At 42.5% G+C, this 24,501-nt stretch overlaps 1 protein-coding gene across 4 annotated transcripts in view; it reads left to right on the forward strand.

Moving 5' to 3' along the window:
* The window catches only part of UBAP1 (ubiquitin associated protein 1), an 84,846-nt gene that overhangs the window by 7,574 nt on the left and 52,771 nt on the right, over positions 1 to 24,501 (forward strand). For 2 of the 4 annotated variants that reach the window (XM_038552644.1, XM_038552646.1), the window contains exon 1: positions 21,274 to 21,509. The exons of 1 other annotated variant lie outside the window; for it this stretch is intronic. Coding sequence is in view for 1 of the 3 variants with exons in the window: in XM_038552643.1 (XP_038408571.1) it covers positions 3,429 to 3,615 (187 nt within the window). In the remaining 2 variants the exon portion in view is untranslated. Of the gene's footprint in view, positions 1 to 3,413; positions 3,616 to 21,273; positions 21,510 to 24,501 lie in introns of those variants that run through there. One more of the 4 variants, XM_038552643.1, reaches the window with a different exon arrangement.

A 24,501-nucleotide genomic window follows, 5' to 3' on the forward strand; every position in this document is an offset into this window, starting at 1 on the left:
AAATGCTGATTATATTGCCTATTTGTTTCATGATCTTGGATAAATTACATAACCTTTCTGAACCTTCCTGAGAGATGTTAATATCTTATCACATAGGGTTATTGTGATGAATAAATGAGATGATATATATGTACGCCAAACACATGCTAAGTTATAGTGGAATCTATTGTTTTTGCCTGTACTAGTATCTGATTTCCCTTTTCCTAGTAGCATATTTTGATTTTTCCTCAGAATACTACCTTTCCCCTGCTGCATACTCTAATGGTAGATCTGTCAGTCAAGATGCTTTTCTTCTCTGACTGAGTGGGCAGCTGACCCAACCGAGGCTAGCCAGATCCTTAAATCCCTATAATTTGCATCCTTTGAAGGGTGAATAAGAGATGGACAAGGGACAAGTTGATTCATGCCAGGTGTCACCCTGAAGAGACTATCCAATTGTTCTTGCCATCTAGATTCCTGGAGGTACCTAGTTCTTGTCTTTTTTAAGGCCTGGTGGTTCAACTGTTCTTTCAAGACTATCAGCACCTGCATGTCCTTCTGATAACTTCCTTTTTCTGTATCACATTAGACAGAATTGGTTTATGTTACTAGCAACCTCAGAACACTGCTACACAGATGTTAGAGAAATGTTAGTTTTCTCTTATTTGCTTACCTACTCTCAGCAATCACTTATACTCTTTCAGGTTGCCAACACATATAGAGAATTCTAGTGCTTCAGGACAACCTAAACAGTGGATTTTTTTCCCCCAAGATTTTGTTTATTTATTCATGAGAGACACATAGAGAGAGGCAGAGATACAGGCAGAGGGAGAAGCAGGCTCCCTGCAGGGATCCTGATGCGGGACTCAATCCCAGGACCCCAGGATCACAACCTGAGCTGAAGACAGGTGCTCAACCATTGAGCCACCCAGGCGTTCCCCCTAAACAGTGGACTTTTGTTGTACTTAGACTGGAATCAGTCTACATTGTTGATTCATTTGATGTTCCCAATCAGCAAATCTTAACAGTTCCACATTTAAACATGCAGAATCTAATCACCTCTCAACTCTTTACTACTTCACTAGTATAAGCTACTATCATCTCTAGCCTAGAGTACATGCTGTAATAGTTTTTAACTGCTTTCCATGTTTTCTTTTTTATTATTTTTATCTTTTTAAAAGATTTTATTTATTTATTCATGAGAGACAGAGATTCTGGGATCTCTGGAATTCCGGGATCGCTAAAGGCAGGCGCTAAACCCCTGAGCCACCCAGGTGTCCCCATTCTTATCCTTTTATGATCCATTCACCACCCAGGAGACAATGGGATTCTTTTAAAATATAAACCAGGGACTCCTGACTGCCTTGGTCAGTAGTACATGCAACTCTGGACCTTGGGGTTATAAATTTGAGCCCCATACTGGGTATAGATTAGTTATAAAAAAAATCTTAAAGTATAAATCAGAGCACACAGTGCATAAATAACAAAAAGATACTTGTTGACTTAATGAATGGATAGAATTCTGATACATGAATAAAATGGAATACTATGAAATTGTTAGAAAAGAATAAGATAGAATGTCCTAATATGTAATAACTTCTAATATATAAGTAAAGCTATAAAAGAGAAAGAAAAAAATAGTACATTGTACTTAATAGGCTTTCATTTGTGTAAAAAGGATATATTTCTGGAAGTTTACATAGTGGGGCACCTGGATGGTCCAGTTGGTTAAGGATTGACTCTATTTTTTAAAGATTTTTTAAATTTGAGAGAAAGAGAGCACGAGCTGGTGGAAGGGGAGAGGGAGAAGCAGGCTCCTCACTGAGCAAGGAGCCCCATACAGAGCACAATCCCAGGACCCCTAGATCAAGACCTGAACCAAAGGCAGACACTTAACTGAGTAAGTCACCTAGGCACCCCAAGCATTGATTCTTGATCTCAGCTCAGGTCTGGATTTCATGGTTGTGAATTCAAACCCCATGTTGGGCTCCATGCTGGACAAGGAGCCTACCTAAAAAAGAAGAAGAAGAAGAAGGAGAAGAAGAAGAAGAAGAAGAAGAAGAAGAAGAAGAAGAAGAAGAAGAAGAAGAAGAAGAAGAAGAAGAAAAATTAGAAATTAGTAACATCAGTTAATCTCGGGATTTAGGGGTATCTGTGGGAGGGAGATTTACTTTTCACTGTACATCCTTTTGTACTACTATTTATTTATTATTTAAAAAGCTTCAGTTCTCCCTTGGGAGGATGCTTTGATTTATTTATTTTTAAATATTTTATTTATTTATTTAAATTTTTATTTATTTATGATAGTCACACACAGAGAGAGAGGCAGAGAGAGAAGCAGGCTCCATGCACCGGGAGCCCGACGTGGGATTCGATCCCGGGTCTCCAGGATCGCGCCCTGGGCCAAAGGCAGGCGCTAAACCGCTGCGCCACCCAGGGATCCCTATTTATTTATTTATTTGACAGAGAGAGATAGAGAGCACGGCAGGGCGAGCAGCAGGCTGAGGGAGAGAGAGAGAAGCAGGTTTCCGGCTAAGTAGGGAGCCTGATGTAGGACTGGATCCCAGGACCCAGAGACTGAGCTGAAGGCAGATGTTTAAGCGACTGAACCACCCAGATGTCCCTATTTCTTTTTAATTTACATATTTTTAGACTTTTAAAAAGATTTTATTTATTTATTTTAGTGAGAGAGCATTCAAGCAGCGGGGAGGGAGAGGGCAGCCGACTCTGCGCTGAGCAGGGAGCCTGTCACAGGACTCTCTGACCCGTGAGATCATGACCTGAGCCGAAATCCAGAGTCCCGACGCTTAACTGACTGAGGCATTCAGGCGCCCCTATATTTTTAAAGACTTTATTTATTTATTTGAGAGAGAGAGAGAGAGAGAGAGAGAAAGAGGGAGAAATAGCACAAGCGGGAGGAGGGGCAGATGGAGAGGGAGAAGCAGATTCTCTGCTGAGCCAGAAGCCTGACTGGTGGGGGGCTCAATTCCAGGACCCAGAGATCATGATCTGAGCTGAAGGCAGCCACTTAACCGACTGAGCCACCCAGGTGCCTGGTTCAATATTTTTACACATTAAGAAATGACCCCTATGATAAGTCTAGTTACCATCTATCACCATGTAGTTATATTATTCACTATATTCCCTATTCTGTACATTGTATCTCCAAGATTTATTTATTATAATACTTTTTTAAAAAAGATTTTATTTATTTATTTGAGAGGTGAGAGAGCCACAAACAGGAGAAGTAGCAGAGGGAGAGCAAGAAGCAGACTTCCTGCTGAGCAGGGGGCCCTGATGTGGGGCTTGATCCCAGGCCTCTGGGATCAGGACCTGAGCTAATGGCAAACATTTAACCAACTGAGCCACCAAGGTGCCCTTGTACTGTATTTCTTAATCCCCTTCTCCTTTTCTTTTCTTTTTAAGGTTTATTTGTTTATTCATGAGAAATGCAGAGAGAGAGGCAGAGACATAGGCAGAGGGAGAAGCAGGCTCCCTGCGGGGTCCCTGATGGGGGACTTGATCCCAGGACCCCAGGATCACGACCTGAGCGGAAGGCAGATTTCCAACCACTGAGCCACCCACGCACCCCACCCCTTCACCTTTTCATCTGCTCCACTACGCCTCCCTACTGTGGTAAACAATCATTCATTTCCTTAACTATGAGTCTGTTTCTGTTTGTTCATTTGTTTTGTTGTTTAGAATCCACAAAGAAGTAGAATTATAGAGTAATTAGCATTTGCCTTTTTTTTTTTTTTTTTAAGATTTTCTTTATTCATGAGAGACACACAGAGAGTCAGAGATACAGGCGGAGGACGAAGAGGCAAGGAGCCGAATGTAGGACTCGATTCTGGGATCACTCCCTGAGCCAGAGGCAGACACTGAACCGCTGAGCTACCTAGGCGTCCCTGCATTTGCCTTTCTCTGACTGAATTATTTTACTTAGCATTAAACCCTTTCAGTCTGGGCAGCCCCGGTGGCTCAGCAGTTTAGTGCCACCTTTGGCCCAGGGCATGATCCTGGAGACGTGGGACCTTCCTTCTCCCTCTGCCTCTATGTTTCTCATGAATAAATTAAAAAAAAAACAAAAAAAAACACCCTTTCGGTCCATTTGTGTTGTCACAAATGGGAAGATCTCATTCTTTTATATGGCTTAGTAATATTTCATTATGTATTATATATTATATATATGGCATTTCTTCTGTATCCATTCATCTATTGGTGGATACTTAGATCAAATTAAATATTTCTCTTTTTTCAGATTTATTTTATTTTTTTTTCAGATTTTTTTTTAAAGTAACCTCTATAACCAATGTGGGGCTCTAACTTATAACCCCAAGATCAAGAGTCACAAGCTCTAATGACTGAGCCAACCAGGCACCTCCCAATTCCTTCTCTTCTTGTTCTTTTTTAAAAAATTTATTTAAAATTTATTTTATTTTTTTCTCTTGTAATGAGATTAAAAAATTTTGAAAAAATTTTTTTGAGAGAGGGGCAACCCGGGTGGCTCAGCAGTTTAGTGCCGCCTTCAGCCCAGGGCCTGATCCTGGAGACCTGAGATGGAGTCCCACGTTGGGCTCCCTGCATGGAGCCTGCTTCTCCCTCTGCCTGTGTCTCTGCTGTCTCTCATGAATAAATAAAATCTTTTTTAAAAAAATGATTTGAGAGGGCACATGAGAGAGCATGAGTAGGGGGAGGGGCAGAGGGAGAAGGAGAGTCAGACTCCTAGTTGAGCAGGGAGCCTATTTCAGGGCTGAATCCCAGGACCTGGGATCATAACCTGAGCCAAAGGCAGACCTTTAACCAACTGAGCCATCCAGGTGCCCCTAAAGTGACTGAGCCCCTCATTGGGCTCTGTGCTCAGCAGAGTCAGCTTATCCCTCTCTCTCTGCTCCTCCTTTTACTCTCTCTGTCAAACAAACAAACAAACAAATAAATAAATAGCTAGCCCATAAAGTCTTTGTAAAGATTTCCAATAACTTTGCCACTTTCACCTATCTAGTCAGATTAATATTACATCTTCAACACGAGGACCAATGTGTGTTCTCAGGTATGTCCAGATGGTTCAAGTCTTTTCAGAATGTATTATGATAGTGGGCATGAAAGTTAACATAGCTCTGGGGCAAGACTATAAATGTATGCTATTGTCTATTCCACATGACAGTTAATTGTTTCTGAGCCTCTTTCTCATAGGGATGGAAAAGAATTCATTCACCAAATCAGTGAATCACATACCACATATTTGAGGCAATGTTAATCTGCTTTAGTAAATATACTAAGCCTGATATACTGGTTCCAATCAGGGCTACTACTTTTGTGAATTTGCCTAGTCCACTGTTATCCTCTAGAGTCTGTCTAGGATTGTGTGGAATCAAAGCTATAATAAGGATCCCTACATCTGCATCCTTTAAATCTTTAAGAATGTCACTAATTTGTCATTCCTTATAAGATGTGATGCTTTCTATTGCTATCTTGGCTGGGGTAAGGGGAAGTTTCAAAATTTTCTACTTGGCCGCCTCTATTATGACAGCTCTTACTTTACGGATCATGGGACCAGTGTGGTAGTTCTATTAACTACCAGATATGTCAATTTAATTTACACATTTGAGGGATGCCTGGGTGGCTCAGCAGTTGGGCCTCTGCTCAGGACGTGATCCCAGATTTCCGGAATAGAGTCCCGCATTGAGTTCCCCACAGGAAGCCTGCTTCTCCCTCTGCCTATATCTTTTCCTCTCTCTCTGTGTTTCTCATGAATAGATGAATAAAATCTTTAAAAAAAATAATAATTTACACATTTGAGAATTGGGGAAATTACCATTGGATATGTCTGTGTACACAGTGGATCTATTGCAAATTGAACCTGGAACAGGACTCCATTTATTATGTGATCTCCATATGTCCCTACTCTAACTGGGGGAACCTGATGATGTTTTTGATCCCTTATTATCAATTTCATCTCAGACTTTTGAATTCCTTGCATCCAAAAGTCCTTGAATTCCTTGGCTAGTATTTCCCTTTTCCCTGTGCTGGCTGCCCAGGTAAATGGTAGTAGACCCCTTTGGGGAAGGAGTGAAGGTGTTATTGCCATCTCTACTTGTCATGGTGTTGGAGAGCCCTTCCTCCTGGAGACCTGCCCTCTCCATTAGTCACTGGGTTCCATGTCTGGAAACTGGTTCTAGTCCAGAAACTAGGCAATGAATCATGACTCAACCTCTTGATCTTCCACCCTTGATTTATCTTAATTGCTACATTGGTCATCTTGTCCTTAGGAACATTGTATTCCATCAGCTATCTCCATAGCTCTCTGCAAGTCAGAGACCCTTCAGGTTGCCATTCCAATCTCATAGTTCATTACAATAATTGCATTTGTGTTGCTTCCGATGGTTAGGGGTTCCATCTGGCCTCTAGTATTTAAGGATCCTGTCATTCTCAATTGCTATCAAGGAATGCTGTTCTGAAAGTGCAGGGGCAGACGTTACTGGGCTCCTCAGTGATACGAGTGGATCTTTCCTCAGAATATTCTTCAGAGCACTCCCATGGAACAGAGTCATTTGGTGAGTTTTCTGGTTTTACACGCTATATCCACTGCAACCTCCTTCTCTGAGCCTTTTTATTTTTTAAAGATTTTTAAAAAAGATTGTATTTATTTATTCATGAGAGATACACAGAGAGAGGCACAGACACAGGCTGAGAGAAAAGCAGGTTCCTCACAGGGAGCCCAATGTGGGATTTGATCCCAGGACCAGGATTACACCCTGAGCCAAAGGCAGATGCTCAACTGCTGAGCCACCCAGGTGTCCTTTTTTTAAAAGATTTTATTTTCTTTAAATATTTTTTATTTATTTATTAGAGAGAGAGAGAGAGAGAATATCAAGCAGAGGGAGAAGCAGGCTCCATGCAGGGAGCCTGATGTGGGACTCGATCCAGGGTCTCCAGGGTCACACTCTGGGCAGAAGGCGGCGCTAAACCACTAAGCCACCAGGGCTGCCCAAGATTTTGTTTATTCATGAAACACAGAGAGAGAGAGAGAGGCAGAGAAATAGGCAGAGGGAGAAGCAGGCTCCATGCAGGGAGCCCAATGAGGAACTTGATCCCAGAACCCCAAGATCACGCTCTGGGCCTAAGGCAAGCACTCAACCGCTGAGCCACCCAGGTGTTCCATCCTTCTCTAAGCCTTTTGACCCCTGCTTTCACCATCTCCCACAGCAGTTCTGACATTTCTACTTAATTTGTTATGAACCTGTAGCATTCTCTAAGCTCTTAAGAGCCATCCAGGCAACATGTTACAACTGTTTCTCAGGGTTCTTGTGAGGGTGTTGAATCCCATGTCCCAGGAGAATGTTCCCATATTGATAACCTCTTTTTCATCCAACTTTAGGTTCAGCTTTGCCCTGCTTAGATCAAGTATCAGAATTCTCAGAATATAGTCCTTTTTATATTCCCCTGGCCTCTGTCAGTATATATTGGTTATATTCTACAGCTCTGTTAAAAATACTCCCTTCCGGGATCCCTGGGTGGCGCAGCGGTTTGGCGCCTGCCTTTGGCCCAGGGCGCGATCCTGGAGACCCGGGATCGAATCCCACATCGGGCTCCCGGTGCATGGAGCCTGCTTCTTCCTCTGCCTGTGTCTCTGCCTCTCTCTCTCTCTGTGACTATCATAAATAAATAAAAATTAAAAAAAAAATACTCCCTTCTTCCCTTATCATGCCCTGGTCATTTGTTACTTAATCCTAGTTATTGGTCTAATGGCCAGGTTAAGATGTTGGGATAATCCAGATGGGGAGGACCATTTTTTATAGAGCAGAGATTTCTGCATCATCTTCAAGCCAGGGGGAAAACTTTTTTTTTTTTTTTTTAAGAGAGGGAAAGACAATATGTAGAGTTGGTAGAGGGATAGAGGGAAAGGGAGAAAGAGAATCTTAAGCAGGTTCCACTTCTAACATGGAGCCAGATACGGGGCTCAATCTCATAACCCTGAGACAGTGACCTGAGCCAAAATCAAGAGTCAGACGCTTAACTGACTGAGCCATCCAGGCACCCCCCAAACTAACTTGTAACAAGAAGGAGTGGGCAACTCATAAAGATCTCAAGGTTATAAAGGCTCCAGGAAACTGGGAATTCTAAATTTTCAGGTAAATAGACCCAGATATTCCCATCTCATGCCTCCCATTTCCACCCCTTGTCAATCAAAATTCTAACTTAGGTGTAGCCAATTTACTATGACTGAGAATTTAACTTCTCTGGAGCTCTTCAAAATCTCATAATTAAGCCCTGAGCCTGATCTTGATCCTTAGGTTTTTCTACCCTCTGGGGGCAGGAGATGATAGACTCTATACATTGCCAAGAAGGCCCTTTGACTTTTACACTCACCCTTTTTCCAAAGTATCTATTACTCTCTCAACAACAAACATCCTATTATTTCTCAAATGCCTGACACATCGTTTTCTCCTACCCCCATGCATTCCATTCCTCAGGCAAAACATCCCAAATTATCACTGGTAAAAATCTGAACAATTGCATTACTATCACATGCAGGCGCTAACAATGCTCCACCCACCACTAGTGATGGTCTCCTCATTGTCTACAGGCTGGTGAGTGATCCCACTCTCAAATCTCATTTATTTTTAAAAATATTTTATTTATTTATTAGAGAGAGATTGAGAGAGCGTGTGCACACGCAGAGGGTCAGAGGGAAAAACAGCCTCCCCACTAATCAGGGACGCCCTCCCCACCCCTGTCCCCCCTTCCCGCCAATGCAGGGCTCTATCCCAGGACCCTGAGATCGTGATCTGAGCTGAAGGCAGCTGCTTAACCAACTGAGCAGCCAGGTACCTCTCAAATCTCATTTTAGGATTTGCTTTCTTATATCACTCCTGGCAACAGTTACTGTTAATCAGGTTCCCCAGAAATCAGACAGTGATTTGAATCCAGAAAGTTTATTGGACAGGCGCTTAGGATCACTTGTGGGAGAGTGAATGAAGCAGGATTTGGACAGAAGTTGCTGCAATTCATTCTCAAAAAAGTCTCAGTCCAGGAGCCTGGCTGGCTCAGTCAAAAGGAAATGTGACTCTTGATCTTGGGTTTGTGGGTTTGAGCCCAAGTTGGGTGTACAGATCACTTAAACAAACTTCAAAAAAACCAAAAAAAAAAAAAACCAAAAAAAAAAAAAAACAAAAAAAACCCAACCCCAAAACAAGAAAGCCTCCATCTATTCCAGGCAGAGTATTGGAACTAGGATGGTCCTATTTGGGGCCAGGATAAACAGGTCTTTTTACCCTGAAACTATCAGTTTTTTAATATAATTGCCTTGGGGAAGAGCGCATGATTTTTATTTTTATTTTTTTGAGGGCATGATTAAATTAATTAATTGATTAATTTTTTTGTACTCATGATATTTGTTTAGATGCAATGATATATTTACATTACATATCATGTAACATATAACTATTGCTGTTTTACACTTTCACATTTAGAAAATGATTCTTCTTACTCAAATTCTTTATAGGTATCTATAATATTAGTTTTTGTTATTTTATTTTTTTATATATCACCTACAAAGGCATTTTTAAAATCTTTTTTTATTATTTATTTTTTTTATTGGAGTTCAATTTGCCAACATATAGCATGACACCCAGTGCTCATCCCACCAGGTGCCCAGTCACCCCAACCTCCCTTTCCACCCACCTCCCTTTCCACTATCCCTTGTTCATTTCCCAGAGTTAAGTGTCTCTCATGTTTTGTCACCCTCACTGATATTTTCCCTCATTTTCTCTCATTTCCTCTTTATTCCCTTTCACTAATTTTTATATTCACCAAATGAATGAGACCATATAATGTTTGTGCTTCTCTGATTGACTTATTTCACTCAGCATAATGCCCCCCAGTTCCATCCACGTCGAAGCAAATGGTGGGTATTTGTCATTTCTAATGGCTGAGTAATATTCCATCGTATACATATACCACATCTTCTTTATCCATTCATCTTTCGATGGACACTGAGGCTCCTTCCACAGTTGAGGTATCATGGACATTGCTGCTATAAACATCAGGGTGCAGGTGTCTTGGCTTTTCACTGCATCTGTATCTTTGGGGTAAATCCCCAGCAGTGCAATTGCTGGGTCGTAGGGCAGATCTATTTTTAACTCTTTGAGGAACCTCCACAGTTTTCCAGAGTGGCTGCACCAGTTCATATTCCCACCAACAGTGCAAGAGGGTTCCCCTTTCTCCACATCCTCTCCAACATTTGTTGTTTCCTGCTTGTTAATTTTCCCCATTCTCACTGGTGTGAGGTGGTATCTCATCGTGGTTTTGATTTGTATTTCCCTGATGGCCAGTGATGCGGAGCATTTTCTCATGTGCTTTTTGGCCATGTGTATGTCTTCTTTGGTGAAATTTCTCTTCATGTCTTCTGCCCATTTCATGATTGGATTGTTTGTTTCTTTGCTGTTGAGTTTAATAAGTTCTTTACAGATCTTGGATACCAGTCCTTTATCTGATAAGTCATTTGCAAATATCTTCTCCGATTCTGTAGGTTGTCTTTTAGTTGTGTTGACTCTTTCTTTTGCTGTGCAGAAGCTTTTTATCTTGATGAAGTCCCAATAATTCATTTTTGCTTTTGTTTCCCTTGCTTTCCTGGATTATCTTGCAAGAAGTTGCTGTGGCCAAGATCAAAAAGGGTGTTGCCTATGTTCTCCTCTAGGATTTTTTTTTTTTTAAAGATTTTATTTATTTATTCATGATAGTCACAGAGAGAAAGAGAGAGAGAGAGAGAGAGAGAGAGGCAGAGACACAGGCAGAGGGAGAAGCGGGCTCCATGCACCGGGAGCCCGACGTGGGATTCGATCCCGGGTCTCCAGGATCGCGCCCTGGGCCAAAGGCAGGCGCCAAACCGCTGCGCCACCCAGGGATCCCTCCTCTAGGATTTTGATGGATTCTTGTTTCACATTTAGATCTTTCATCCATTTTGAGTTTATCTTTGTGTATGGTGTAAGAGAATGGTCTAGTTTCATTCTTCAGCATGTGGATGTCCAATTTTCCCAGCACCATTTATTGAAGAGACTGTCTTTTTTCCAGTGGATAGTCTTTCCTGCTTTGTCGAATATTAGTTGACCATAAAGTTGAGGGTCCACTTCTGGATTCTCTATTCTCTTCCATTGATCTATGTGTCTCTGTTTGTGCCAATACCACACTGTCTTGATGACCACAGCTTTGTAGTACAACCTGAAATTTGGCATTGTGATGCTCCCAGCTCTGTTTTTCTTTTTTAATATTCCCCTGGCTATTCGCAGTCTTTTCTGTTCCCACACAAATCTTTTTTTTTTTTTTAATTTTTTTTTTTTTTTATTTATGATAGGCACACAGTGAGAGAGAGAGAGGCAGAGACACAGGCAGAGGGAGAAGCAGGCTCCATGCACTGGGAGCCCGACGTGGGATTCGATCCTGGGTCTCCAAGATTGCGCCCTAGGCCAAAGGCAGGCGCTAAACCACTGCGCCACCCAGGGATCCCCCCACACAAATCTTAAGATGATTTGTTCCAACTCTCTGAAGAAAGTCCATGGTATTTTGATAGGGATTGCATTAAATGTGTAAATTGCCCTGGGTAGCACAGACATTTTCACAATATTTATTCTTCCAATCCATGAGCATGGAATGCTTTTCCATCTCTTTGTGTCTTCCTTGATTTCTTTCAGAAGTGTTCTGTAGTTTTTAGGGTATATAGATCCTTTACCTCTTTGGTTAGGTTTATTCCTAGGTATTTTATGCTTTTGGGGAGGGCGTGATTTTAAGTGAAGCAGCTCTTCTTGGGAAGGTTGTATGGGGTGCTTAACTGCAAACTGTCAGCCATTAACACTCTCCTTAGCTGGGAGAGTGAATGCTTCAGTTTTGAAGTGTGGAGATCTGGGGAGCGCACCACAGCAGTACTAAAATACACTTCCTATTGTTTGAACCATTTACAATGGGACAATATTCTTTGTTTTGTGTAGTAAAAATATGTTAAAGCATTTTTTTGAAAAGACTATATTTTAAGTAATCTCTACACTCAATATGGGGCTTGCAGTTACAATTCCAAGATCAAGAGTCTCATGCTTTACCAACTGAGACAGCCAGGCAGCCCTGGAGCATTTTAAAATAAGCAAACGGGGGTCCCTGGATGGCTCAGCGGTTTAGTGCCTGCCTTTAGCCCAGGGCGTGATCCTGGAGTCCCGGGATGGAGTCCCACATCAGTCTCCCTGCATGGAGCCTACTTCTCCCTCTGCCTGTGTCTCTGCCTTTCTTTCTCTCTCTCTGTGTCTCTCATGAATAAATAAATAAAATATTTAAAAAATAAGCAAACAAAAAGGAGAAATTACAAATTACCCATAATCCTTCCACCAAGAATTAACCACTGTAAATATTTTGGCATATGTCCTTTCAGAATTTCAAATTCAAAATTATATTGTGTGTATGTGTGTAGTTTTACAAAAATGAGCATATTAAATATATGGTTAGTAGCTCTTTTTATTTTATTATTTTATTTATTTATTTATTTTTTAAAAAGATTTTATTTTTATTTATTCATGAGAGAGAAAGAGAGAGAGAAAGAGGCAGAGACACAGGCAGAGGGAGAAGCAGGCTTCATACAGGGAGCCCAACGTAGGACTCGATCCCGGGTGTCCAGGACCAGGTCCTGGGCTGAAGGCAGCACTAAATCGCTGAACCACCCGGGCTGCCCAGTAGCTCTTTTTAAACTTAGCAATGTTTTATAAGCATCTTTTCATATTTACATACTTCTATAACATCCTTTTTTTAGACTGTATTTTTTAGAACAGTTTTATATTTATAGAAAAAATTGAGCAAATAATATAGAGAATTCCCATAAACCCCAATCCCACCACAGGTTCCCCTATTACTAAATCCTTGCATTAGTGTGGTACATTTGTTACAATTGTAACATGACCCAAGCCGAAGCAAGTATTGATGCATTATTATTAAGGTTCATAGATTATATTAAGTTTCACCCTTTGTTTTTTGCAGTTCTACGGATTTTGACAAATGCATAATGTCATGCATTCACCATTACAAGTATCATGTAGAATACTTTTAGGACCCTAAAAATGATGTATACTTCACCTATTTATCCCCCTTCCCTAACCTTTGGCAACCACTGATCTTACTGTGTCTATAATTTCATCTTTTATAACATCCTTTTGGGGATACCTGGGTGGCTCAGTGGTTGAGCATCTGCCTTTGGCTCAGGGCCTGATCCTGGGATCCAGGATCAAGTCCCTCATTGGGCTCCTTGTGGGAAGCCTACTTCTCCCTCTGCCTATGTCTCTGCCTCTCTCTCATGAATAAAAAATAAAATATTAAAAAAAAAAAGACTGTATAACATCCTTTTTAATGCTGCATAGTATTGCCTCATGTGGATTTATCTTGCCAACCCCCTATTATGGGACACTGATGCTGTTACATGACTTAAAGAAAAGACTAGAATGGTAATACCATAGCAGCAAATCAAATTTTGCTGAGCTGGCACAGGATTTACTTGCCCACATACTCAACCTTAACTTATTCCGGTATTTTATTATCTTTGGGCAAAGGAACCTTTTCGATCTCACACACTATCTTGGAAACCAGAAGTAAACATCTGGCATTCACTCTGATGGGAGAACCAAAGCAAAGCTGTAAACACCATCTGCTAATTTTTCCTTCCAAAGGAGTCTTTCCAAATTTCCGGAGGGTTCTCTTTGCAAATTCCTCACAGTCACAGCAGCACCAGAAGCAAATGAAATCATTGAGATTTCTAATGAAGTTCTGGGCTAGGAGGCTGAGCTTACAGAACTTCCTCTTGCATAGATCTGTATCCTCACAGGCTGCCTCTACTCTCCTTCCGTTGGTTCCAGTCTCTGCCTCCTCAACCAGGACAGCAATGTATAGATATGTACTTTGTGCTCACAAAAGTGCCTGATTGAGGGGTCCAGAGAAGGCTAAAATCTGGTTGCACTCAGGTTGCTGAGTTTTATACCCTGGTATTGTATCCACAGAGCCCAAAGCAGGGCTCAATCCCAGGATCCTAAACTCATGACCTGAGCTGAAACCAGAGTTGGAAACTTAGCTGACTGAGCTACCCAGGCGCCCATTTCTTTTACTCTTCTATGGGATGACCCTTACCTCACATGGTTCTTTCTCTTTTTTACTAGGTTTTCTACTGTTTTTCATATCTGGTTCTCTATCTCTCTCTTTGATTTTTTTTTTAAGATTTTATGTATTTGAGAGAGAGAGAGAGAGAGACAGAGATAGCAACAGAGAGCCCAAGCTGGGAGAAGAAGGGGAAGCAGACTCCCCACCAAGCAGGGAGCCCGATGTGGGGCTAGATCCCAGAACCTGGGAGACCACGACCCAAGCCGAAGGCAGATGCTTGACCAACTGAGCCACCCAGGCACCCCTCTCTCTTTGATTCTGTCAACTACCCAGTAGCTTTTTGAGGTTGGTCATTATATCTCTGCTCTGAAAACTACATTTCTGAGCTTCTTTTGCCAACTGAATACTAGTTAGATTCCATCAGTGGGAGGCACTGGCAGGCAACTGGAGGGGGAGGAAGGAAGAAGTCAGGGTAATTCTTCCTCTCTCTTATGGCTGTGAGAGCATCTTCTAGCAGTGGCTGTGATCTCCCTGGTTTCCACTTTCCTTCCTTCCTTGGTTCCAAGTCCTGCCTACCCTCTTCCAGGCACATCTTGTTCCCTCTAGAGCCATAATAAGAGTTTGTTGTGTACTTTTTCAGTCTGTTATCTATGTTTAAATATCTAAATCTACAGTTATTTATTTAAAAAAAATTTCTCTTCTAAGTAAACTCTATGCCACATGTGCGGCTTCAACTCATGATCCTGAGATCCATAGTCTCATGCTCCACCATGTTCTGCCGACTGAGCCAGCCAGGCACCCCTTGAAATCTACATTTATTAAATTAAATAAAAAAAAAAAAAGAAATCTACATTTATATCTATGTCTGCATTTATATCCATCTATCTAGTTGTTTCTTTTCTACAAAAGTGGATACAATATGCATTATTCTGTAACTTGCTTTTTACTCCACAATGTATTGTGACAGTTACTGCCAAACTGCTCTACCAAAAGATTTCACCAATTTGTACTGCCATCAACAGTATATAAGTATGCTTATTTCTCCATCCACAATGGCATTGGACGTAATTAATCCTTCTAGCTTTTGCCAATTTGCTAGGTGAAAAATGAGGCCTTTTTTCATTTTTAAAAATTATTGGTCATGTTGACCATATTTTTTATATGTTCACTAGCTATTTGCACTTTTTTTTTTTTTTTTAAGATTTATTTATTTCAGAGAGAGAGAAAAGCAGGCTCCCCATCTTACTGCTATGGGCACTCTTCATTCTACCTGTTTTTTGTTTTTTTTTTAAGATTTTATTTATTCATGAGAAATACAGAGAGAGAGGGAGGCAGAGACACAGGCAGAGGGAGAAGCAGGCTCCATGCATGCAGGGAGCCCAACATGGGACTCAAACCCAGGTCTCCAGGATCAGGCCCTGGGATTAAGGCGGCACTAAACCACTGAGCCACCTGAGCTGCCCCCATTCTACCTTTTTTTTTTTTTTTTAACCTAACTTAAATGCTTCAATTTTCCATGCAGTCTTCTGGGTGCCTGGGTGGCTCAGTCGGTGAAGCATTTGCCTTCAGCCAAGGTCATGATCTTGGGGTCCTGGGATTGAGCCCCGCGTTGGGCGCCCTGCTCAGTGAGGAGTCTGCCTCTCCTTCTCCCTCTGCCTCTCTCCCCTACTCATGTTTTCTCTCACTAGCTGTGTGTGGTTTCTTTCTCAAAAAAAAAAAAAAAAAAAAATTGAAAAATCTAAAAAAAAAAAAAAAAAATCCATACAGTCTTCCTTGATTTCTCAAGTCTATCCAAACTTTCTCCCCTCTCTACTCCTGAGGCATGGAATGTACCACCTAGAAACTGAGATAATTTTCTGCCAGGTACCACCATTATCTGCACACCTGTCTGCTTCCCTCACTTGACTTCCTCAAGAGTATCCTTGTAGACTCATGATGGTTGGCATATGGTAGGACTTAGTAAATGCTGGATAGCTAAAGATTGAGAGCTTGTTATTTTTCCCATCTCTGCTTTTAGATCCATACCAAAAGCCTAGTGTATGAAGGAGGGGAGAAAGAAGAGGAGAAATGGGAGGAGTGCAAGCTGGTGCCTTCGGCTTGGAGTGCCACTTCTAGGCTAGCTGGTGCTGGCACTGTCTAGATACACTGGGAAGGAAAGACTTTGGGCAGGGGTAGTAGAGGACGGGTATCCTGTTCAGCTTCTTCCGGACCCAAAGAGAATTGCCATTGGGATTCACACCTGGAAACTGTCAAGTATGAGTCACCCTTAGAAAGGTGAAGTTTTTGTTTCTTACCTCATTTCCATTTCTTAAGAAAGGGTTGTGTCCATGGGGGAATAGGAGACATCAGGCTGGACCAGAAGTGGATGGTCAGAAACCTGATTCCCACCTAAAGTAGGAAGGAAGAGGAAAAACCGAGGCTGGTGGGGAAATCTCACAAGTCCTTATCTGATGAAGGAGGCTAGCCTCTGGTTTCAGGGAGGTCTACTCTTAAAGGCACAGGCCCAGCCCTCCAAAGGTTTTCCCTTCCTAATCCGCCATGGCACCATAGTCTTCTGATTCCTTTTCTACTTCTCCCTTTTATTTTTTTAAAAAGATTATTTATTTATTTACTTATTTATTTATGAGAGACAGAGAGAGAGGCAGAGACACAGGCAGAGGGAGAAGTAGGCTCCCTGCAGGGAGCCTGATGTGGGGAGCTCAATCCCAGGACCCTGGGATCATGACCTGAGCTGAAGGCAGCTGCTCAACCATTGAACCACCCGGTGCCCCTCCTTTTCTACTTCTCTAGTCACCATTTTTCCATTCTTTCTCTGCTTCCTCTTCCCATGCCCTATTTGTCAGTGTTCCAGAGGGTTAATTTTAATCCTATTTTCCATTCTTCTAGACAGACTTGCAAGAATTTGACTGAGGTAAAAAAACTTAAGGTCAGGGATGCCTGGGTGGCTCAGTGGTTTAGCACCTGCCTTCGGCCCAGGGCATGATCCTGGAGTCCCGGGATCGGGTCCCATGTCGGGCTCCCTGCATGGAGCCTGCTTCTCCCTCTGCCTGTGTCTCTGCCTCTCTTTTTGTGTCTCTCATAAATATGTAAAATCTTAAAAAAATAATCTTTTTTTTAAGATTTATTATTTATTTATTCATGAGAGACAGAGAGACAGAGAGAGAGACGGGCAGAGACACAGGGAGAGGAAGAAGCAGGGTCCCTGTGGGGAGCCCAATGTGGGACTTGATCCCAGGACCGCAGGATCATGCCCTGAGCCAAAGGCAGAGTCTCAACCGCTGAGCCACCCAGGCGTCCCTTAAAAAAAGAATCTTAAAGTCATCCATGAGTCCTTTCATTTCTTCACACTGTGCATCTAATCTGTGAACAAATTTTTACGGCTCTACCTTCAAAATGTACTCAGAATCCTAGCCATTTCTTTTTTTTAAAGATTTTATTTATTTATTCATGAGACACACACACACACACACACAGAGAATGGCAGAGGGAGAAGCAGGCTCCATGCAGGGAGCCTGACGTGGGACTCAATCCTGGGTCTCCAGGATCACACCCTGGGCTGAAGTCAGCGCTAAACCACTGAGCCACCAAGGCTGCCGAATCCTAGCCATTTCTTTTTTTTTTTTTTTTCCTAGCCATTTCTAATCACCGTCAGTGCTACTACAATTCTACAGTACTACCTAAGACTATCATTTCCTGCTTGGATTACTGCAATAATCTCTAAATGGTCTACCTTCTTCTTCTTCTTTTTTTTTTTTTTTTAAAGATTTTATTTATTCATGAGAGACACAGAGAGAAGGAAGAGATATAGGCAAGAGGGAGAAGCAGGCTCTCTGTAGGGAGCCCGATGTGGGACTGGATCCCAGAACTCCTAGATCACACCCAGAGTCCAAGGGAGATGCTCAACTGCTGAGTCACCCAAGCACCCCAAACCTTGTCCTTCTTCTTCTTTTTTAAAAATATTATTAAAAAAAATAAAAATAAAAAATAAAAATAAAAATATTATTTATTTATTTATTTATTTATTTATTTATTTATTCATGAGAGACACAGAGAGAAAGAGGCAGAGACACAGGCAGTGGGAGAAGCAGGCTCCATGCAGGGAGCCCGACGTGGGACTCGATCCCGGGACTCCAGGATCATGCCCTGGGCCGAAGGCAGGTGCTAAACCACTGAGCCACCCAGGGATCCCCCAAACCTTGTCCTTCTTAAGCTTATGCTCAGTGTAGTGGCTAAAATGATCCTGCTAAAAAGTTAGGTCATTTTCCTTCTCTGCTTACAACTCTCCAATGGCTTTCAGCTATCTTAGAATAAAAGCTAAAATCCTTAAAAAGATTTATAGGACCCTATGTGATTCAGTCCCCTGTTTTTTCTCTGGCTTCATCTCCCACCATTCTCTTTGCTCACTCCATTCCATTCACTGTTCCTAGACCATAGAAGGTGAACTTCCATCTCAGGGCCTTTGTACTGTGTTCCCTTGGATTGGCATTTTCTTTTCCTAGATATCTGCAAATATTTCACTTCCTTCAGGTCTTTACTCAGATGTCACCTTTCCCTGGCCATCCTTTATAAATTTCAATCATGGATGCATTCTATCTCCTTTCCTTGATTTTTTTCTTCTTAACACTTCTCACCATTACTATTAGTCATTTTCCTCTAGAATATAAACTCTGTGAGAACAGGATTTTTTTTTTTTATTTTTGAGGTGGGGAGTCTCTTCTATATGCTGCCATATTCCCAGTGCATAGGACACTGCTTGTTATACTACCAGCACTGAGTAAATGCTTGTTGAATGATCAATGAAAATTTTAATTGCTCAAGGAGTATCAGTATATCACACATGTGTACTCCTTACCTCTTTCTGATTTCTTTTTTTTTTTTTTTTAAGATTTTATTTATTTTTTCACAAGAGACAGAGAGGCAGAGACACAGGCAGTGGGAGAAGCAGGCTCCATGCAGAGAGCCTGATGTGGGACTCAATCCCGGTCCTGAGATCACACCCTGAGCCAAAGGCACGATGCTCAACCTCTGAGCCACCCAGGTGTCCCTCTTTCTGATTTCTAAACTCACATTCTCACCTGAACATCTCTCCCGAAAATTTGGCATCATCTTAATTTGGACAGCTGAACTCATTATTACCTCCTGTGACACTTCAGTAAACCTTACTTCTTTCTTGTTTCTGTTAAAAACACCCACCCCCTGCCCCAGAACTTGGTTTTTCTTCTTTATGATTTATTCTCTCATGTAGCAGGTCTTCACATGGGAGTGTTGTTGAGTCAATCCCCTAAATCTTGGTTTAGTTTATCCCCTAGTCTCCATCTGCTGTTTCTGCTTTTTTTTTTTTTAAAGATTTTATTTTATTCATGAAAGACAGAGAGAGAGAGAGAGAGAGAGAGAGAGAGAGAGAGAGAGAGGCAGAGACAGAGGGAGAAGCAAGCTTCTTGCAAGGAATCCGATGTGGGACTTGATCCCAGGTCCTGGGATCACGCCCTGAGCTGAAGGTAGACGCTCAACCACTGAGCCACCCAGGTGTTCCTGCTGTCTCTGCATTAGTTCAGGCATGAATCTGTTACTGCAGAAGTCTGCCATGTAGTCTCCAGTTCATTTTATTCACCGCTACCATTTTAATTCTCTTAGTGAAGAGTTTTATTCAGCTCATTGCTCTTCCACAAACCAGTGGCTGCCCATTATTTATTGAATTAAGTATGCAAATAGTCCAGAATAGATGATTTGCTATTTTCTGCTTACGTTATCTTCCCCCTACTGGAACACCCATCTTCTTTCATAGTACCCTTCAAAGTACAAATATTCTCTGGATCTCTTTCTTCTTCTTCTTTTTTTTTTTTTTCTTTAAGATTCCATCTATTTATTCATGAGAGAGAGAGAGAGAGGCAGAGGGAGAAGCAGGCTCCATGCAGGTTGCCTGATGCGGGTCTCGATGCTGGGTCTCCAGGACCACACTCACACTCCGGGCGAAGTTGGCGCTAAACCGCTAAGCCACCGGGGCTGCCCTATTCCCTGGATTTCTTTTTTTTTTTTTTTTTAATTTTTTTATTTTTATTTATTTATGATAGTCACACAGAGAGAGAGAGAGAGAGGCAGAGACAAAGGCAGAGGGAGAAGCAGGCTCCATGCACCGGGAGCCCGACGTGGGATTCGATCCCGCGTCTCCAGGATCGCGCCCTGGGCCAAAGGCAGGCGCTAAACCGCTGCGCCACCCAGGGATCCCCCTATTCTCTGGATTTCTGAAGAGAAAACAGGGCTGAAGAATTAGGCATGAGAGTGTACACATTCTTTTTGTTATTTTTTTTTTTTTTTTTTTTCTTTTTGTTATTTTTAAAAGATTTTATTTACTCATTTGACAGAGACAAAGAGCTCAAGCGCAAGTGGGGGGCCCCCAGGGAGAAGCAGATTCCTTGCAGGACTCTCGGATCATGACCTAAGCCTAAGGCAGACGCCTAACCGATTCTGTCACCCAGGCTCCCTCAGTGTACACTATCATTATGTACCTAGAAAGTGTAGAGATGTAAATCTTTCCTAATCCCTTAGCCAAAAGCCAATTTTTCCATAGTAATTAATGCACCTGTTAGGCCATTATCACTCTGATTTTTCCTGGAGTTAACTGTTAATGCTTCAATTTCTCTCACCAAGTAGGAACTTTTGGGAACAAAGATTCATCTCATGCAGTTATGAATCTTCTATGCACCTGACTCCAAGAGACAAAAAAATGCAGAAGGCAGTAAATGTTTGGGATTGGATTACCTAGTTTAAAGCGCTGGATGTCACAATTGGAGGGAGACTTAGAGGTCACCTTCTAACCAATCTTTGTAAATGGGGTAATGAGACCCAGAAAGAATAGGACTTGTACCAGATCACTGATCGGGGACCAAAAGCCAGACATTCTGATTCCCAAATAGGTCTCATTATGAAGTCTTTGTGCGTCCTTTGGAGATTCTAGCCTCTCAGGTTCTCGCCTGGGCTGCTTCTCCAGCCTCTACGCCTTACCCTCTCAGTAGCCTCCCCCGCCCCTTTCCCTTTCTTTAGGTCAGCAAAGTCCATCCGCTCCAACTGCAGCGGTCCAGGCAACTAGAGTTGGGCAGTACGAGAGAGATTAGCTACGTCACCGTCGGCTCCTCCCATTGGCCCAAGGAGGGTGGAGCGCGACGCCATGACGTCAGACGCCCTAGGGGGCGGAGCGGTGAGGGGAAGGAGGAGGGAAGTAGGACTTCAACATGGCGGCTGTGGCACTGGCGGTGGCTACGGTGACGGCCTGGCCCGAGGCGGGCAGAGTTGGAGGTGGTGGCGTTCGCTCTCCCTAGGGGCCGTCAGGAGCTCAGCGGGGACCGAGCCTGGGAGGCCGTCCGACGCCAGCACCTTTCGGGTTCTGGGACATTAGCGGCAGCGGTGTTCAGGTGAGGGGGCCTCCCGCTGGGAGAAGTGGGAGAGGGGCGGAGTTGGGGGAGGGGACCGGTACCGGGAGACGGATGGGAGAGGATTCCCTGGGAGGAGGTTGGAGGCCGAGCGGGAAGAAAGGAGCTATAGTTGAGGGGGTGGGAGGCAGAAGGGGCCAGAGATCCGTGACTTGGGGAGGATTCTGGGAGAAAGGTCGGAGTGAGGGGACCAGAGTTGAAGGGGCGGAAGGCAGATGGGATGCGGGAAAAATGAGTTCGGATTAAGGGGACTAATACCTTACTGAAAGACAGGCGCGGTAGATGTGTATCTGGCTGGAGTGAGAGCTCGGTGGGAATTAGAGGATTTCGGGGAAATGGACCCAGGTTTTAGTAAAGAAGGCAAGTGATCGGGAGTTGAGGGTGAGTTGGGGAAGTGAGATGCAGATTTACTTCTCCGTGAGGCGTTGAGATTAGGGAGAATGGGAGGACACCGGAGCCAGGGTGAGGGGGTCTTTGGGGTGTCTTTGACGTTGTCTGACCTTCTCCAGTGTGTTTATCTTGCCTCTTTTGTTTATTTCTTGGGTGGGGACTTAGCCATGCAGCCCACCTGGGCCTCAGAAACAGTCCCAAATCTTTATTGTGGAACCTCAAGTTACTTTTCATTTATGTGATTTCTGTCAGGGATCTCTGACCTTTGGTTGTCTCCACACATACTTGTTTCCAGACTAGCCTCTTGAAAATGAAAATACATTTTATATCAAGCTGGAATAAAAATTTGTGTTTTTAAACACCAGAGAGTGGGATGCCTGGGTGGCTCAGTGGTTGAGCGTCTGCCTTTGGCTCAGGGTGTGATCCTGGATCCCAGGATCGAGTCCTACATCGGGCTCCCTGCATGGAGCCTGCTTCTCCCTCTGCCTATGTCTCTTTCTCAGTCTGTATCTCTCATGAATAAATAAATAAAATCTTTTAAAAAAATAAACACCATAGAGTGTTAGAAAACCAGATTTCGTAATTTTGTTAACTATTAAATATTTTGTGTTCTAACCCTACTTATTATTGTTTTCTCTTTCCTAAGTTTTAGTTATTAGCATTTGGGAAATTGAATAGATAGGATGTTTCTCTTTGGAATTTTGTCACATTAGATGGGGGAAGACAGGGCGTTTAGTATTTAGTGATTGTTAGGTGGGTTTTTTTGTAATATTTTATTTATTCATGAGAGACAGAGCGGGGGTGGGGGGTGGGGGGGCAGAGACAGGCAGAGGAAGAAGCAGGCTCCATGCATGGAGCCCGATGCAAGACTTGATTCCAGAATTCCGGGGTCACCACGTGGGCTGAAGGCAGATGCTCACCCACTGAGCCACCCAGGTGTCCTAGCTATCTAGTTCTTTATAGTTAATGTCCTAAACTTGTTAGACTGAAAGTTTATGTATTATTTTATAACAAAGAATGTGAAATATTCAGAGCCTAAAAGAACTACATTTTCTGCATTAACCTATTAAGTGGAGTTTTATAAATTAAATTTTTATTTTTAATCTGTCTTATTCAGTCTTTGTTACCTGTTTTTTTTTTTTTTTTTTAAATTTTATTTATTTATGAGAGACACAGAGAGAGAGAGAGGGGCAGAGACAGGCAGAGAGAGAAGCAGGCTCCATTCAGGGAGCCCAGATGTGGGACTCGATCCTGGGACTCCAGGATCACGCCCTCAACCACTGAGGCCCCCAGGCGTCTCTCTGTTACCTGTTTGTTCAACATTTATTGACTGCTGTCTGTTCCATTAAGAGTCATTCTAATTATGGAAAGGGGAAAATTAATGTTTCTCTAACTTACTAACTTGCTATCCCTCATTGGAAGGAAAAGTGTTACTTTAGAAATGAAGACAATGGAGGAAAATTAAACTGTGTGGGTATAAGAATTTCCTCAATTTTTCTTTGACTCAATGCTTCATCATGACATATTTTATGTGTATCTGAAATATTTTTAAAGTTACTTTTATTGAAATATTTTTTTATTTCTTAAAAATAATCTCTACAAGCAATATGGGGCTCGAACTCACAACCCCAAGATCATGCTCTCCTGACTCAGCCAGCTAGATGCCCCTGAAAAATTTTATTTTTTATTTTGATTTCCAAGACGACTGTAACAGTATCCTGATGTGATAATATTAATTAAGTCTGTAGACAGTTCTTATCAATAGCTGTTCACATTTCTTAGACTGGGCAATGTCACTTTATCTTGTGTGTCCGTCCTCCCTTCTTTCTTTCCTTCCTTCCTTTTAAAGATTTTATTCATGAGAGAGAGAGAGAGAGGGGCAGAGACATAGGCAGAGGGAGAGGGAGAAACAGGCTCCAAGCAGGAAGGCTGATGTGGGACTTGATCCTGGGACTCCATAGGGGAGAGCAGTAGAGGGAGAGGGAGAAGCAGAAGCGGACTCCCCGCTTAGCAGGGAACTCGATGCAGGGCTCCATTCCAGGACCCTGGGATCACAACCTGAGCTGAAGGCAGATGCTTAACTGACTAGCCACCCAGGTGCCCCTGTTTTGAAGTTTTTAACATGGAGATGATTTCTTTTTTTTTTTTTTAAGACTTTATTTATTCATGAGAGACACACAGAAAGAGAGAGACAGACACACAAGGCAGAGGAAGAAGCAGGCTGCATTCAGGGAGCCTGATGTGGGGCTCTATCCTGGGACTCCAGGATCACACCTTGAGCCAAAGGCAGATGCTCAACCGCTGAGCCACCCAGGTGTCCCAACATGGAGATTATTTTGGGTGTAAACTTTTTTTTCTACAAGCAAACCAACCTCCCCCCCAAAAAAACCCCCCAGTACCATAAACTCATTATTAATCAGGTGATTTTCTTTAGACAGGCTTTTTCAAGAAATGCAAAAGTTAGTATGTGGTACCTTAAATATTAAATAGCTTTTTCTGGGTACTTGGGTGGCTCAGTTGGTTAAGCAGCTGACTCCATTTTGACTCAGGACATAATCTCAGGGTGGTGTGATTGAGCCTTGCA

The sequence above is a fragment of the Canis lupus genome, chromosome 11 (assembly GCF_011100685.1).
Source record: "Canis lupus familiaris isolate Mischka breed German Shepherd chromosome 11, alternate assembly UU_Cfam_GSD_1.0, whole genome shotgun sequence".
Lineage (NCBI taxonomy): Eukaryota > Metazoa > Chordata > Mammalia > Carnivora > Canidae > Canis > Canis lupus.